Genomic DNA, 17,570 nt, shown 5'->3' on the forward strand with positions numbered 1-17,570 from the left:
TTTAGTTTAATTTAGTTTGGAGATACAGCGCGAAAACACGCCCATCGGCCCACCGAGTCCGCACCGACGAGCAATCACCCTGTACACTTGCACTATCCTACACACACTAGGGACAATTGACATTTATACCAAGCTAATTAACCTACAAACCTGTACGTCTTTGGAATGTGGGAGGAAACCGAAGATCTAGGAGATAACCCACGCAGGTCACAGGGACAATGTACAAACTCCGTACAGATAGCAACCGTATTCAGGATCGAACACGGGTCTCTGGCGCTGTAAGGTAGTAGTCTACTGCTGCGCCACCATGCCACCCTGTTAATGAAGTGATAGACCTTAGGATTTGTGTTCATATACATCCGTGAAAGTAGCAGCACAGGTGGATAGGGTAGTGAAGAGACATGCTTGCTTGTGGTAGTGAGTCAGGCTGGGGGATGCCGTATTGATGAACTACCTTGGACAGCAATATTTGCACTAGTTCGTTTAATACCACTTAAACCTCACCTGAATCCACCAGAGGATTTGCAGATAAATAATTCTCTCCATTAGCCTCTCCAATATGTTCACAGCCACAAATGAGCCAATAATAGCGACAGTGATATGTGGATAAACAGACGTGCTTAGAAATGAGGTCAGGGGGGATGCTAATAGTACAGACTTCAGGGGAAAGCACATGGCGAGACACTTTGCATTCCAGCATGTCAAGCACGGTGATTCAATCCTGACGATGAATGCCCTGTGCAGTGTCGGCACAAACATTTGACAAGTGAAACCGATCATCACATGGGGCGCCACGGTGGTGCAGCGGTAGAGTTGCTGCCTTACAACGCCAGAGACCCGGGTTCGATCCCGACTATGGGTGCTGTCTGTACGGAGTTTGTACGTTCTCCTCGTGACCGCGTGGGTTTTTCCCCTCCGGTTTTCCGGTTTCCTCCCACACTCCAATGATGTACAGGTTTGTAGGTTAATTGGCTTTGGTAAAGTTTGTAAATTGTCCCTAATGTGTAGGGTAGTGTGAGTGTAATGGGGTTGCTGCTCAGCGCGGACACGGTGGGCAGAAGGGCCTGTTTCCACGCTGTATCTCTAAACTAAACTAAATCACACGGCTGAAACATACTGAATTGGCATCTAATGAACCTCAGGTGTTGCTGTCTGTGCCACATAACTGAATGTAATTATTGAAGGTGGAGCGGACTACCCAGAACACGTCATCAGTCAGCCACCACCTTGGTGCACACTGTCTCTGGCCTCATTAACAAGTGGGTGTTTCAGCTTCAGGGCGGAGAAGACATCATAGAACGTAGGAAACGCTTGTTCTTTCATCAGGGAGGGTTTCATGGCATTGTGACAATGAATTGCCTGGAGCAGAGAGAGAGGAGGGATGGGGTTTACTGAGGAAGGGGAGATGGACAACAAGCAAGAGAAAGCGGAGAGAGAGGCTGTTGTGAGGAAGGGAGGGAGTTGCTCAAGGGGAGGAGGTTTTCGAGGAGGGAGAGTACAATGAGGGAGGAGTTTAGGGAGGATGTGAAGCTGGGCTGTGGAAGAAGGTACAGCATGAGTTCAGGTGTGAACAGTTTGTCCATGTGGGATACGAAGTATGACCAGGCATGTGTGTGTGTTCATCCAGGCAGCAGAGACTGGACATCCTTGTGACTGGACCAAGCCCTTGGTCTGACCAGGCTCTGCATTGCCCCACATTAGATGTGTTTAAAGGATAGTTCTGTGCAGAAGAGGTTACTGAAGTCTCCAGAAGTTATAGGACAGAAAGTTTAAGAAGGGTTAAGTGTCTAAGACTAGGCAAAATCGGGACCAATGTGAGAAGAGAGATGGTGAATACTTAAGGTGTTATATTTGAATGCACGTGGTATATGGAACAAAGTGGCTGTTTGGAAATTGGTAGGTATGACATGGCTGAAAGGGATCGGAGCTGGGAGCTGAATGTCCAGGGTTACGAGTCCTACTGAAAAGACAGAGAGGTGGACGGAGGATTGGGGTAGCTCTGCTGGTAAGGAAGATGAGACATTATGTTGCGACAGTCAGGCTAAACTTGGGGATACTGTGTGCCGTTCTGGTGGACATGTCACACAATGAACGTAGTAGCAATAGAGAAGGTGTAGGTGAGATTAGAAATATAGAAAATAGGTGCAGGAGTAGGCCATTTGGCCCTTCGAGCCAGAACCGCCATTCAATATGATCATAGCTGAAACTTTACCAAAGCTTATCTGCAGTGGGGTGGAATTGGGCTGTGTTTACTGATCTGTATTGTTTGGAGGTACATGATTTATAATTGTTATAAGACCTTTCGTAAGTAGCCTCCAACAGTAAATAGCACAACAATGGAAGATTCTAATAATAATAATAATGGATGGGATTTATATAGCGCCTTTCTAATACTCAAGGCGCTTTACATCGCATTATTCATTCACTCCTCAGTCACACTCGGTGGTGGTAAGCTACTTCTGTAGCCACAGCTGCCCTGGGGCAGACTGACGGAAGCGTGGCTGCCAATCTGCGCCTACGGCCCATCCGACCACCACCAATCACTCACACACATTCACACACAGGCAAAGGTGGGTGAAGTGTCTTGCCCAAGGACACAACGACAGTATGCACTCCAAGCGGGATTTGAACCGGCTACCTTCCGGTCGCCAGCCGAACACTTAGCCCATTGTGCCATCTGTCGTCCCGATAATCTGTATATAAGGAGCAGATTAATCTTTGGTTGAGGAGTGATCGCTGAGGAGTGATCACTGTATTTGACGTTCTTAAATAAAGTATTGATTGCCACCTGATCTTTGTGGTGCCTTTTAAAGTTTTCGTTAACAACGGTCTCCAACAATTTGGAAAATGTAGTGTTTTGTGTCACTTACGAAAACCCCCTGCAGCAGTTACTGTTTCATTCTTGGACCTTAACTGGTGATTAAAACAGTTGTCAACAAGATACAAGATATATTTATTTGTCACATGTGCCAGTTGGCACAGTGAAGTGTGTGATCACCATACAGCCATACAATAAAAATAAAGAACACAACACACGATAGAGTTCAACATAAAACATCCCCACACAGCAGAATCAAAAGTTTCCCACTGTGAGGGAAGGCACCAAAGTCAGTCATCTTCCTCTGATGTTCACCCGTGGTCGGCAGCAAGAGTACTAGCAAGAACCAAAGTAACTGGACCAAGATATTAAAAGTTTTATTTATCAAACAGATATATATTTAAAAATGAAGAACTTGGCTGCATGAACAGCTGACCTCAGAATGAAATGCAATTGAGGATAAATTTAAAGGATAAGTTGATTTTCACTTGGATAGAGTCATAACATTAATTTTCAGACTTAAACAAGTCACTGTGATGATTTAAAATATTTGCTCACACCACCCAATATTAACCTCCCCCTAGACTCCCACACATGAAGATTAGATGTTCTCATCCCTCCACCCTATCCCACCTTCCTCTATCTGTAATCTGTGTCCAAGTATTCTGTGCTCCAGAATTGTTGACTTCCTAATCATCTGTGAATTTAGCGCCTTTGTTGATAAAGACCTAAGTGGAATTCCCTCTTAACTCTTTTTCATCTTCTGCACTTTTACTTTGATCTAATGTTTGGCCACCCGCCCTAATTTCTCCTTATTGGCTCAGCAATAATTGTGTTTGATAAAAATTCCAGTAAGAAACTTAGTGTAGGTGGGTGACAGGTGAATCAGAGGCAAGGTGAGGCAGAGGTGGGGCATTGTTGATAGACATGTAAGAGAGGAGAGTTTGCATGAAATTTAAAAAAGGAATATAGAGTCTTGTATTAGTTATGTATGGAAACTTAAGTGTTATCGAGTCATAGAGTCATACAGCATGGAAACAGGCCCTTTAGCCCAGTGTCCATGCCAACCAAGATGTCCCATCTACACAAGTCCCACTTGCTTACGTGTGATCAATATACCTCTAACCTTTCCTATCCATGATCCTGTCCAAATGTTTTTTTAAATGTTGTTACTGTACCTGCCACAACTACCTCCCCTGGCAGCTCGTTCCATGTACCCACCGCCCTCTGAGTGAAAAAGCTGCCCCCCCCCCTCCTCCCCCCCAGGTTACTCCCACAATTGTTGTTCCCAGGGTGTATGTTTGTGGTAAAACCTGATGGAAGTTGGGGAGAATAAAGCTTGAATGATGCTTGATGGTCAGCACTGATTCAGTGGGCTGAAGGGTCTCTGTGAGTCTGTTAATTGGCGATTATAACTCACCTTTAGTGTAGGTGGGTGACAGGTGAATCAGAGGCAAGGTGTGGCAGAGGTGGGGCATTGCTGATAGACATGTAAGAGAGGAGAGGTTGCAGGAAATTTAAAAAAAGGAATGAAATTTAATAAGATTGTCTGAGGGCTAGTATAGACTTTATGGGCTGAAAGGTCTCCGGTGTGGTAAGAAAGAAAAATAGTTGGAAGCAGTACTATAAATGATTATTCTATCGTTTTTATTAATTGCAATTAAAAATATGCCAATACACATGTGTCTGTACAACTGGTAAAATGGATACGTTGCCTGACAAATCTAGAGAATTAGTTAATGAATTCCAGACACCAGTTAGCAAGTCACATAGAGAAATGGCAGTAGTTTCCCATTCTCGGATGGTGGAGCTCTGGGTTATAGATTGGATGTGATTACCAGTGTAACTTGTATGCAGAAGGGTTTCGGCCCGAAACGTCGCCTATTTCCTTCGCTCCATAGATGCTGCTGCACCCGCTGAGTTTCCCCAGCAATTGTGTGTACCTAACTTGTATGCATAGTTGCTTGCTTAACCAGTGGATAATGAAGGGGCAGATACCTGTCCTTCGGGTTCCAGCAGACAGGGACCATCACCACACACACACACACATCTGTATGAACAGATTTCAGCTGATCAAAGCAAGCGCCATAATCTCCTCGTGGACAGGGAGGCAGAGGGGTGCTTCAATACTAGTCATCTTGTCGCAGAGAGATGAGGCGAAGGGAAATGAAAAGCAGATAGGAGATATTATTCAAGATAATCCTCTCGTTTTAGTTGAGATACATTCATCAGTACAATTCTTGCTTCAAATATACAGCAAATATCAGCATATTACAATGTTAGTCACACTTTTAGTTTTGCTATTTAACTTAAAGTTATTGAACAAGATGCCAATTACTTTCGAGTTAGCTGCTACAATAACATGGATGAATTGTAAAAGCAACAAGGACCGTACATCAGTGCCACAACATTGCTGGGGATCAGTGGGATATCTTTGCCTCGTGAGTCGTCTGGTCTTTCTGTGCCTCAGCCCCGGGCTCCTTCATCCCCGGCGGAGACGCCAGGTTGATCTTCACGTCGTTGACTTTAGGCTGTATCTCTCCGCCTTTCCTGGGCGCCTCGATGCACAGGATGCCATCGTGGGTCAGAGTTGTTCGAACCAGCAGAGGGTCCACGTCGAGGGGCAGGATGTAGGTGCGTTTAAAGTCTCGGCAGATGAAGCCGTGGTCGTCCAACTTCTGAGGATGACTACCGGACACCTCCAGCAGGTTGTCCACCGTCCGGACCGACAGCTCACTTGGCAGGAAGTGGCACACATCCAGAAAGACCTGGAATTTATGGTCCTTTGTGGCTATCTCTGAAAACCCTCGGTCCAGTTGCTTGTTGATCCTGGGTCTAATGTAGTAACCGTGGTACAAAGTCGGAGCTAAAATATCCTCCGGTGACAAACCTGAGGGATTTATTGGAAGTTATAAAACTGCTAATGATAGACCAACAATTTGTAACTTAACACTGCAACACACACACAGTGAAGATAGTAACCTCGTATAGACATTTGCTTTCAAGAGAGATCTAGATAGGGCTCTTAAAAATAGCGGAGGCAGGGGATATGGGGAGAAGGCAGGAACGGGGTACTGATTGGGGATGATCAGCCATTGAATGGCGGTGCTGGCTCGAAGGGCCAAATGGCCGACTCCTGCACCTATTGTCTATTGTCTATTGACATAAAATGCTGGAGTAACTCAGGAAAAAATGGATAGGTGATGATTCAGGTTGGGACCCTTCATCAGACTGAAGAAGGGTCCAGACCTGAAATATCACCTATTCATTTTCTCCAGACATGCTACCTGACCCGCTGAGTTATTCCAACATTTTGTGTTTATCTTTGGTATAAACCAGCATCTGTTCATTTTGTATTACATGGTTATCTAGTAACTGTCTCATAATGATTTAATTAACGTTGTAGTTATCTTTAGTTATCTAGTAACTACCTAGCGACAGTGCAGATAGTTTTCTTGAATGACAGCAGGATCTTGATCAGCTGGGTAAGGTGGCTGAATAAGTCAAACCCGGGCAGGACCCCGAGGAGTGGTGCACAGCAGAGGGATCTAGTAGTGCAGGTACATAGATCTAGCAGTGCAGGTACAGAGTTCCCTTGAAAGTGGCGTCACGGGCAGACAGGGTGGTGATGAACGACTGGCCCATTATTCGCACCCCTGCCTTTGGGACCACAGTGATGGGATGTAGTGCAGTGGTCATTGAAATACAGGTCTCACACAGAGTTGAGGGTCATTGATGCAAAGTTCCGAGTTCAAATCTCACCGCAGCAGATCGGGAATTTATAATCATGTGAATAAATCGGGTGTAAAAAAAGTAGTGGGGTCAGGGCTGGTCTCCGGCAGCAGTAACACTGAGTCACCCAGAGGCAGGTGAAATAGTGCAAGATCACGGCAGAGAGAGATGTTGATGTGAAGACGTGCATGTTGGCAACTTCCCAACCAGAGTCCGCAGCTGTGCTCGCCGCGTGTGTGTGTGTGTGTGTGTGTGTGTGTGTGTGTGTGTGTGTGTGTGTGTGTGTGCCAGTGTATGTGTGTGTGTGCGTGCCAGTGTATGTGTGTGTGTGTGTGTGTGTGCCAATGTATGTGTGTGTGTGCCAGTGTGTGTGTGTGTGTGCCAATGTATGTGTTTGTGTGTGTGCCAATGTATGTGTGTGTGTGTGTGTGCCAGTGTGTGTGTGTGTGTGTGCGTGCGTGTGCCAGTGTATGTGTGTGTGTGTGTGTGTGTGCCAGTGTATGTGTGTGTGTGTGTGTGTGGCAGTGTATGTGTTTGTGTTTGTGTGTGTTTGTGTGTGTGTGTGTATCCGTGAGTGAGTGTCGTTCTGTCTGACTGTATGTGTGAGTGTGAAAGAGAGAGCATGTGTGCGTGCCCGCCTGTGTTTGTGTCAGTATGTGTGTGTGTGTGCGCACATCTGAGTGTGTCTGTATGCAGTGTTTGTGTGTGTGTGTCAGTAGGCGTGTGTGGGTGAGTCTATGCGCATGGGCACAACTCGATCGCCAACTCCACGATGATTTTGTTTAAAAAGATCCTGCTCCGAGCTGGCCACTTTAATACCGGGGGGTCGCGTTTATTTCGGCACACCCACCCTCAGCCAAAGTGTCGGCAAAGCAACAACGTGTAACTTGGTTAACGCGAACATAAACAAACTCACCCTCCCCGTAGTTCTGGTCGTAGATTGTGCTTGGCGTGTCGCCCTCGTATTCCACGCTCATGGGGTAAGCGTGAGGGACTGTCCTGTCCTCCATCGTTCGTATCAGACACAAGGCTTGAGCTCCCTCTCTCCCCTTCACTCACTCTCCCTCTCCCTATCTCCGCCAGGCCGGGTCATTCACAGTCGGGTTCTAGTGAGAGGGAGGGAGTGGAATTAGAACAGAACAGAAATAGACCCGGGCGCCTGGAACCACCCACAGACCGGCAGCTGAAAGCGACCACAGCTTGAGCTCGCACTAGCAGTGTGCCTGATGAGGTAGACAAAAATGCTGGAGTTAACTCAGCGGGACAGGCAGCATCTCTGGAGCAAAATTAATGGGTGGCATTTCGGGTCGAGACTTCTGAAGAAGGGTCTCGACCCGAAACGTCGCCCATTCCTTCCTTCCAGAGATGCTGCCTGTCCCGCTGAGTTACTCCAGCTTTTTTGTGTCTATCGTCAAGGAATCCCTCTGACTGGTCATTGTCAAGGTCAATCCCACTCCAGAACCGCCGGGCTGGACATTTCAACACGCGGTTGGTAGCAACGTGGTACAACAGCGTGGAAACAGGCCATTCGGCCCAACTTGCCCACACCGACCAGTATGCCCCATCTACACTAGACCCACATGCCTGCATCTGGCCCATATCTTTCTATTCGTGTCCTATTCATGTACTTGTCTAAATGAGTAATAAGAGTAAAGATAGACACTAAATGATGGGGTAACTCAGCGGGTCAGGCAGCACTTATAATCTACTCTACCAATTTACCTACTCTGGTCCCACCTGCCCGCGTTCGCCCCATATCCCTCTAAAACTTTCCTATCCGTGTACCTGTCTAAATATATTTAAAATGCTGTTATAGTACCTGCCACAACTACCTCCTCTGGCAGCCCATTCCATATACCCACCATGCTCTGAGTGAAAGCGTTACCCCTCAGATTCCTAGTAATTCTTGCCCGTCATGACCTGGACTAATGACTGGGAGTTCAAACCCATCAAAGAGCAGGGATATTTGTGGAATGGCTGTAGCACAGAAGGAGGCCATTCAGCCCATCAGGTCTGTGCCAGTTCTTAGTAGAGCGATGTTTAAGAAGCAATTGGACAGGTACGTAGATAGGACATGTTGAGAGGGATGTGGGCCAAACGCAGGCAAGTGGGACTAGTGCCATTGGGACATGTTGGTCGGTGCGGGCAAGTTGGGCTGATGGTCCTGTTTCCACGCTGTATCACTCTAATGGGGAGAGTCTAGTTCCCTGCCTCTTTCCCTCAAGTTGTGATCCAGTTCCCTCTGGGAATTGCGATGGGCTCCATACCTCCCCCACCCCCTCACAGTGAGTCCCCGTCACAATCAGCCTCCGTGGATCTACCGCTCAGATATCACACCCAGAATCCTGGTCCTCCAACCGCGGGAGGATGGGACCAGATTCCCTCTCACAGCTCCGTCAACACCGCTGCAAGGAAACATTCTCAGCTTCTCTGGTCCAACCTTGCGGCTGATTCTGCTTCGTTTTTAAAAACCTGGCATCAAGTGCAATCCCAGTCGGGGCCATTAAATTACCCAACTGTGGTTGGAACCTGAAGCTGAAAGACACAAAATGCTGGAGTAACTCAGCAGGCCAGGCAGCATCTCTGGAGAACATGGACAGGTGATGGATGCAGTCTGCGGAAGGGTCGCCTGCCCATGTTCTGCAGGGATGCTGCCTGACCCGCCTGGTCGCAGTCGCTGCCTCAAAAAGGCTGGCAGCATCATCAAAGACCCACACCATCCTGGCCACACACTCATCTCCCTGCTACCTTCAGGTAGAAGGTACAGGAGCCTGAAGACTGCAACAACCAGGTTCAGGAATAGCTACTTCCCCACAGCCATCAGGCTGTTAAACCTGGCTCGGACAAAACTCTGATTATTAATAACCCATTATCTGTTATTTGCACTTTATCAGTTTATTTATTCATGTGTGTATATATTTATATTATGGTATATGGACACACTGATCTGTTTTGTAGTAAATGCCTACTATGTTCTGTGTGCTGAAGCAAAGCAAGAATTTCATTGTCCTATCAGGGACACATGACAATAAACTCGCTTGACCTTGAACTTGGGTTACTCCAACACTTTGTGACTTTCCTTGATTAACCAGCATCTGCAGTTCTTTGTTTCTAGACGTGTCTCCAGGCCTGCAGCCCCCTACACCATCCAATGAGATGGGCTGGTAATCACACGGCTCAGGGGGCAGAACATGTCTCAGGCCCTCAAAAGTAAAAATAAGTCATCGAGACGTTCCAAGGCAGCGTCCTGCGACGCCATCAATTGGTAACGCGGTACTAGGGACTGATCCCATTCAACACAGCCAGGAACTAAAATACCCTCTCGGCCGCATTATAAAGTGATCAGCACTGGCCTATTTCTGGGATGACATATTTGTGATGGCCATCATCGCCATTCCGGTTCAGCTTCTGAATGACCCAACACACAGACACCGCGGAACAAAAGGGCATTAAAATCTTTAATCGTTAATAAAACTGGAACATCATAAAATCTCTCCCGATACAATAGCTCCCCTTTGAAAATGCCATGAGGTCATCTGGTGCAGCCCACGGCGGCCTTGCCAGCAGAGGAAGGGATTGATCAGCACAGCTTTGTTCGCCGCTAGAGAGACCGCGTTACTGGTGGTGACACGTCTAATCCCCCAAAATAATAACTCCCTAAAGAATGAGATCACATGACAGACTCAATCAGCCTTGCATCAGTTTTCCAGAAGGTTCAATGGGTGGCTGTCATTGTGTATATAAAGATCACAGCCACGGGCTGACCTGCAAGCGGTTCTTGGACTGAGCTCCGCACAAGTTTCAAAGCTAAACCCTCTCCTTCCTTTCAAAGCGAGAAGATGGACATTGCCATCCAACACCCGTGGTTTCGCCGTTCCCTCTTCCAGAACTCCCTCTTCCCCTCTCGCATCTTTGACCAGCATTTTGGGGAACACTTTGACCTCGAACCCTTCATCAACTTCTCCTCTCTGGTGAACCCCTTCTACTGGAAGGCGGCAGGTCTGAGCAGGACCCCCAGCTGGTTGCAGTCTGGACTCTCTGAGGTACGTTCTACGCGTTCTTATATCGCCGTGTCCTTTTCGTGTTACTTAACAACATGTTTGCTTAGAGAGCGTGTGATGAAATTAGATGTGCGTTTGTCTCAAAACAAGTATTATTTTGTTCAATTTTCCTGTGCGTAATCTTCACAACTCTAGATTCAATCCTAACCTCGGGTGCTGTCGGTGTGGAGTTTGCATATTCTCCCCGTGACTGCGTGGGTTTGCTCCGGGTGCTCCGGTTTCCCCACATCCCAAACACTGGCGGGTTGGGAGGTTAATTGGCCGCAGTTAATTTGCCCCTAATGGGCAAGTGAATTGAATTGAATTGAACTGCATACATTTTATTAGCCAAGTATGTATACTTCCAAGGAATTTGTCTTTGGTGCTTTGCGCGCAAGGATAACAACACGATATACTGTAGACAATTACAAAATAAAACATTATAATTGAAACGTGTGTCCTGTACCTTAATTGGTACATGTGACAATAAACTGACCTTGAAACCTTGAGTAAAATAAAATACCAGAGCAAAAGGAGGCTACAGACTTTTGGCTGTTCAGTAGAGCTACTACTCGTGGAAAAATGCGTTTTTTATGTCTGGCTGCGGCGGTTTTGACAGTCCGGAGTCGCCTTCCATAGGGAAGTGATTCAAAGAGTTTGTGGCCAGGGTGAGAGGGGTCAGAGATGATCTTACCCGCTCGCTTCCTGGCCCTTGCAGTGTACAGTTTGTCGATGGGGGGAAGGTTGTAGCTAACAACCTTCTCGGCAGATCGAACTATGCGCTGCAGACTCCGGATGTCGTGCTTGGTGGCTGAGCCAAACCAGACCATGATGGAGAAGGCGAGGACAGGCTCTATGATGGCAGTATATACCTGGACCATCATTGTCTGTGGCTGATTGTGTTTTCTCAGCTGCCCCAGGAAGTACATCATCTGTTGGGCCTTTTTGATTGTGGAGTCGATGGTGGCCTCCCATTTTAGATCCCTGGGATGATGGTTCCATGGAACTTAAATGACTCCACATATGTGACTGTGGTGTTGGTGATGGTGAGTGGGGGGAGGGGACCATTGTGGACACCTTGACCATTCGAGGCAGCTCTGATTTTTTCTCTACCTTTTCGAACAAATCAGAGCCAGCACAGATGGCCAAAGAGCCCACAATGGTCCATTGTTGGCTTTGGAGGAGGTGTTAATGATGGGATATGAACAATGTAACCACCAGGATAACTAGGGTGGGAGTGGGATGGAGAGAGAGGGAATGCAAGGGTTACTTGAAATCTGATCTGAAATGCAGGTAGGTGGGACTAGTGTAGTTGGGGCATGTTAGCTGGCATGGGCAAGTTGGGCCGAAGGCCTTGTTTCCATGCTTTAAGACTCTGTATAAATGTTTTATGTTTTAAATCTTAAGACATCTTAAGACAATCTTTGAGAACAATTCTTCACCCCATCATGAGTTCCCACAATGTCTGCCATTGTGCAGTGTGAGCCGCCTGTTCAGACAGCCACGTCCCTCATTCCATGGAGTGTTGTTTCCGAAGAAAATGCTCCAGCAGTCTCCAGTGTAGGCTGGCAAGGACTGTAGCTGATTGAAGCACGGTGGTGTGATGAGAGAGCCCATGTCAAACACCAATGAATGGATGCACTTGCACAGAAGGACCATCTTCGAAACTCCCTGTGCTGTTGTCAAACTCACTGTCTCAGGGTGCACAGTGGAAACTTGCCCACTGATGCATTCAAGAGAGAGTTACATTTAGCTCTTCGGGCTAACTGAATCAAGGGATATGGGGAAAAAGCAGGAACGGGGTACTGATTTTGGATGATCAGCCATAATCATATTGAATGGCAGTGCTGGCTCGTAGGGCCGAAAGGGCACCAATCCTCTGCCACTGGGGGGGCGTATACCTCAAGGTGTATTATATACGTCGCATCACATGCAAGACTCTACAGAGGAGAGAGGAGGTGTTCTCCTTCCTGCAACAAGATATCTTCCTTGCAGCCCCAACTCCAGACCTGCCCTTTCCTATTGCACACAGCTCTGCAAGGATAGACCACTTCACAGAGAATGGAGAGCAAGGTTCAACGGTTTGAAACTCAGCTTTATTTGTTGGGGGAGGAAAGCAAAAGGTTTTTACATTGGGACAAAAAGTGCATTAAAATAATACATGAGCCTGTTTGATCCATCTTTAAAAATCAACGCATGTTTTTGAGTGGCTAGCAGGTTTATGCAACCGCAAGTTGTGTTGGTAACACAGAATATTCGGAAAAGTTTGTTAAAGTTGTTTTACTGGGAACGGGTTGTGTCCACTTACTTGGGGGATTATAATGTCCAGACGGCTTTGGAGGCCAAGATTGGTAGATTCTTGATTAGTAAGGGTGTCGGGGGCTATGGGGAGAATGCAGGAAAACGGGGTTGAGAAGGAAAGATAGATCTGCCATGATTGAATGGCTGCTTGGACTTGATGGGCCGAATGGCCTAATTCTGCTCCTAGAACTTACGAACTGCTCTCCCAGCCACAGGACACCAAAGACACTCAGCAAATAATTAATGGGCTTGTGCACTTGTCCCTATTACAATATCCTGCCATCCGAGCTGAGTTGGGGGTTTTCAGGGTCATGTTTCTGTACCACTATTTTATCACTGGGTTATTTAGAAGAAAATTTGGGAACTTGACGTCCACTCTTTGCTCAGGATGCATGCTTTATCTCTTGCAGGTGAGACTGGACAAGGACAAGTTTGCAATTCACCTTGATGTCAAACATTTCACCCCTGAGGAAATTCGAGTCAAAATCCAGGGGGACTTTATTGAAATCCAAGCCCAGCATGAAGAGCGTCAGGTAAGTCTCACTCTCCGGTTCCGCTTTAGATCATCCTCTTTGGTGGGTGCTTTCATCGGCCGGGTAAACTTTAAAGAATAAGAAAAATGGGTTGAGTTGAATTTGCGGGAGAGATTCCCTGGGTGGGAATGAGAGCATTCCTGCACAGGCTGCTAGTTTGAGTGAGGGCCAGGACTAGTATGGGTGAGTAAACAACATTGTCCCCACTGGGATTTTAAAGTCCCCTACAGCAGCACATTAGGTCTAGATGATTTTGAAAAGGTTTTCCAGTTCCTTCCAATACATTTTAATTGGTGTAGACTTTGTTTACGCTGGTGACCAGCTGATGCGTTGCAGTCCGGATCTGCTATTAGACCATTGGAAGCAAGCCAATGCTATGGCAGCACTTTAGAATGTTTGCAGCCATGAAACATTGTAAACATGCTCAGTCCGGATGGGAAATACAGGTGGTGATCGGACTGGTCTTAAGTCGGTCGTTGTTTACATTTAGTTTAGTTTTAGTCGAGAAATACAGCGTGGAAACAGGCCTTTCGGCCCATTGAGTCCGTGTCGACCAGCGATAACCCCTCACCCCGTACACTAGTACTATCCTGCACACTGAGGACGATTTACAGAAGCCAATTAACCTACAAACCTGTGTAGGAAGGAACTGCAGATCTTGGTTTACACCGAAGATAGACACAAAATGATGGAGTAACTCAGCGGGACAGGCAGCATCTCTGGTGAGAAGAAATAGGTGGGGTTTCGAGTCGAGGCCCTTTGTCAGACGTTGAACCTGCAAACCTGCACATCTTTGGAATGTGGAAGGAAACCGGAGCACACAGAAAAAAAGCCATGTGGTCGCGCGGAGAACGTACAAACTGTGCAGACAACACCCGGAGACAGAGTCTCTGGCGCTGTGAGGCAGCAACTCCACCGCTGCGCCACTGTGCCGCCTCCAAGTCAGTTATGTTAATACCACCAATTCTACAAACAGATACATTTGACTTTCAACAACATGTCCAGGTTGTAGAAATTATTTAAATATAACCTCACTAGTTATTAACTGGACAACGGGCAATCAGACAGGAGAAGAAGAACATTCGGACTGCGAGGATAGACACAAAATGCTAGAGTAACTCAGCGGGACAGGCAGCATCTCTGGAGAGAAGGAATGGGCAATGTTTCTGGCCAAGACCCGTCTTCAGACTGAGAGTCAGGGGAGGGGGAAACATCAAGATGAGAGATCAAAGGGGACGAAGCAAGGAAAATGTAGAGGGTGACTGCTAGGGGAAGGCGTACAAAGAAAAAATTATCAGTCGGACCGTCAAACTAGTCGGAGATCTCGGGTGGGTGAGGGATGGAGAGAGAGAGGGAAAGCAAGGGTTACTCGAAGTTAGAAAAGTCAATATTCATACCGCTGGGTTGTAAGCTGTCCCAAGCAAAATACTTCTTACAGCGGCGACGACTTCTCCTGTGTGGTTTACACTCAGTGGTTCAAGGGTTCAATGGGGCTCCGGCCAAAGCTGGTGGTCACGTATCTGAGCTTGGATTGACGTCAGTCAGTGTCAGCGGGTGGGGAGTGCAGTGTGCATCAGACACCTTATCTCAGCTGGAGATGTATTTATAAAGTCAGTTCCAACAACTATCTTTGGCTCAGCAACTTACTGAGGTTAGATGGCAACTGCACTTCATTAGTGATTCATTGGTTCTAGAGTCGTCTCCAGAAAGTTCTGAAGATGTGACAGATGCAATATAGTTCCCAGGCTACAGGAATCTTGTCACTTCCATCCCGAATGTGCTTCGGATTAATTGACGTTAATTGACAGTGAAAATATTCAGTCAGAGGATGGTGAATCTGTGGAATTCTTTGCCACAAAAGGCTGTGGAGGCCAAGTCAATGGATATTTTTAAGACAGAGATAGACCTGCTTCTTCTTCTTGTGTATGGCGTGCACAGCCTAAAGTTGTAGGACAACTTGTTCCATTTGATCTTATTTGATTGTGCACGCCAGGTTGGTTGCATTCATCAAAACAGGGTGGACCACGTGAAGGTTGCAATCTCCCATCCCACAGAGATAGATAGATTCTTGGTCAGTCCGGGTGTCAGGGATTATGGGGAGAAGGCGGGAGAATAGGATTAGGAGGGAGAGATAGATCAACCATGATTGAATGATGGGGTAGACTTGATGGACCGAATACCCATATCACTTATGAGCACCCGTGTGTGACACAAGTTCCCGCTCACTGGCCAATGCTTTCAGTTGCCCTGTACTCCTGAGGCTGTCCACTGAAGGCAGAGTGAGTACCAACTGTGGTGCCTGCGTTCATCAGCTGGCTCCTGTTGCTCACTACACTGGTCCCTTGGGTGAAGTGAAACCATGGAACATAAAACCTAGAAGAGTGCAACAAGCCCTTCCGCTTACAATGTCTGTTGCAAACGGTCCTAATGCCAAGACCAGCCCTCGGCCACCTGCACATAATCCATATCCCGGCATATCCATGTACCTATCCAAAAGTCTCTAAAATGCCACTGTTGTATCTGCCTCCACCACCAACCCCAGCAGCGCGTTCCAGGCACTCGCCATCCTCTCTGTAAAAAAAGTCTTGCCCTGTGCATTTCCTTTAAACTTTACCCCTCTCACCTTAAAGCGGTGCCCTCTACTATTGTATATATGCATCCCGGTGAAAAGGTACGCACTGTCTACCCTATCTATTCCTCTCTTCATTTTTTAATACTTCTGTCGTGTCTCTCCGCAGCCTCTGGTGTTCCAGAGAGATGTCAGCAAACAACAAGTGGTTCAGGCATCTGTGTTGTTATCTAACTCTGTGACTACGGTCTCGTAATTAATTCTGCAGAGGGTGCATGAGTGTGCTGGTTCAGTGGAGGAGTGTTGTGTAGCTGCAAGTTAACGCAGGAAAATGCGTTTGACGGCTTTGGACCTGTTCTCACTGGAGTATGGAAGGATGAGAGTGGACTTCATTGAAACTTACCGAATAGTGAAAGTCCTGGATCGAGTGGATGTGGAGACGATGTTTCCACTAGTTGGAGAGTCTTGTCGCAGAATTAAAGGATGTTCCTTTTGGAAGGAGATGAGGAGGAATTTATTTAGTCAGATGGTGGTGAATCTATCAATCTTAAAAATATGCTTTGGCTTGGCCTCCACAACCTTCTGAGGCAATTAATTCCACTGATTCGCCACCCTCTGACTAACAAGATTCCTCCTCATCTCCTTTTTAAAGGTATGTCATTTTATTCTGAGGCTGTGGCCTCTGGTCCTAGTGGAAACATCCTCTCTACATTCCCGCTATCCAGGCATTTCACTACATTTCAATGAGGTCCCCCCAATTATCCTTCTAAACTCCAGGAAGTACAGGCAGTTCAGAACTGTACCAGTCACGAATAGAACATCCCCAATGGCTGCTGACTGGTCTGAGCTTTTCCTTGTGGTGTCTTCTCTACTTTGTGAAACAAAGACAGCGGGAATGTTCAGCAGCTGAAACCCTTCTGTTCTGCAGGATGAACACGGATATATTTCCCGGGAGTTTCACCGCAAGTACAAGATCCCGGCGGGAGTGGACCCGACCCTGATCACCTCCTCGCTGTCGGCGGACGGAGTGCTGACCGTCACCGGCCCCCGGAAAGTGGCCGACGTCCCCGAGAGAACCGTGCCCATCTTCCGAGAGGAGAAGCCTGCGGTCGCTGGACCTCAGCAGATGTGAATCCCCGGACCTTTCTGTTGAGTTCAGTGTGAAACAACTTCAAGCCATTAAAGTATCGCCTTTCGCTTTTTGTGTAACATTTTTTGTATCGCCATGTAATCAAACATTCCTTAATATGTCAGCTTGCAACAAACATTTATCTTTGCTGCCTTCATTAATATCACCTTAAAATAAAATCAACAATTGATGAACCAACTTAACGCGCAAATCCTGTTTATTTCCTTGCTGTATGCCCGTGACAGACGAGGCATTTCAGGATAATAGCCAATTATTTGTTGCATTTGCTTACCTTATCAGCCAGTGCACAGATGCCAACAGGTCAATGGGTTAGTACAAACAAATAACAACCTCCAGTTGTTTAAGAAGGAACTGCAGATGCTGGAAAATCGATGGTAGACAAAAATGCTGGAGAAACTCAGCGGCTCAAGGATTAGAGGTCATGGAT

General features: G+C 46.9%; 2 protein-coding genes across 2 annotated transcripts; one reads left to right on the forward strand and one right to left on the reverse strand.

Moving 5' to 3' along the window:
• Positions 1-5,008: 5,008 nt before the first annotated feature.
• On the reverse strand, positions 5,009-7,742 carry hspb2 (heat shock protein family B (small) member 2). Its single transcript, XM_033049585.1, has 2 exons — positions 7,467-7,742; positions 5,009-5,708 (listed from the first exon to the last, which is right to left on the reverse strand). The coding sequence occupies exons 1-2, from the start codon at positions 7,558-7,560 to the stop codon at positions 5,239-5,241; spliced, it is 564 nt and encodes a 187-aa protein (XP_032905476.1). The 5' UTR covers positions 7,561-7,742; the 3' UTR covers positions 5,009-5,238.
• Positions 7,743-10,170: 2,428 nt separating this feature from the next.
• On the forward strand, positions 10,171-17,320 carry cryab (crystallin alpha B). Its single transcript, XM_033049586.1, has 3 exons — positions 10,171-10,593; positions 13,302-13,424; positions 16,922-17,320. The coding sequence occupies exons 1-3, from the start codon at positions 10,390-10,392 to the stop codon at positions 17,123-17,125; spliced, it is 531 nt and encodes a 176-aa protein (XP_032905477.1). The 5' UTR covers positions 10,171-10,389; the 3' UTR covers positions 17,126-17,320.
• Positions 17,321-17,570: the final 250 nt, after the last annotated feature.

The sequence above is a fragment of the Amblyraja radiata genome, chromosome 33 (genome assembly GCF_010909765.2).
Source record: "Amblyraja radiata isolate CabotCenter1 chromosome 33, sAmbRad1.1.pri, whole genome shotgun sequence".
NCBI lineage: Eukaryota > Metazoa > Chordata > Chondrichthyes > Rajiformes > Rajidae > Amblyraja > Amblyraja radiata.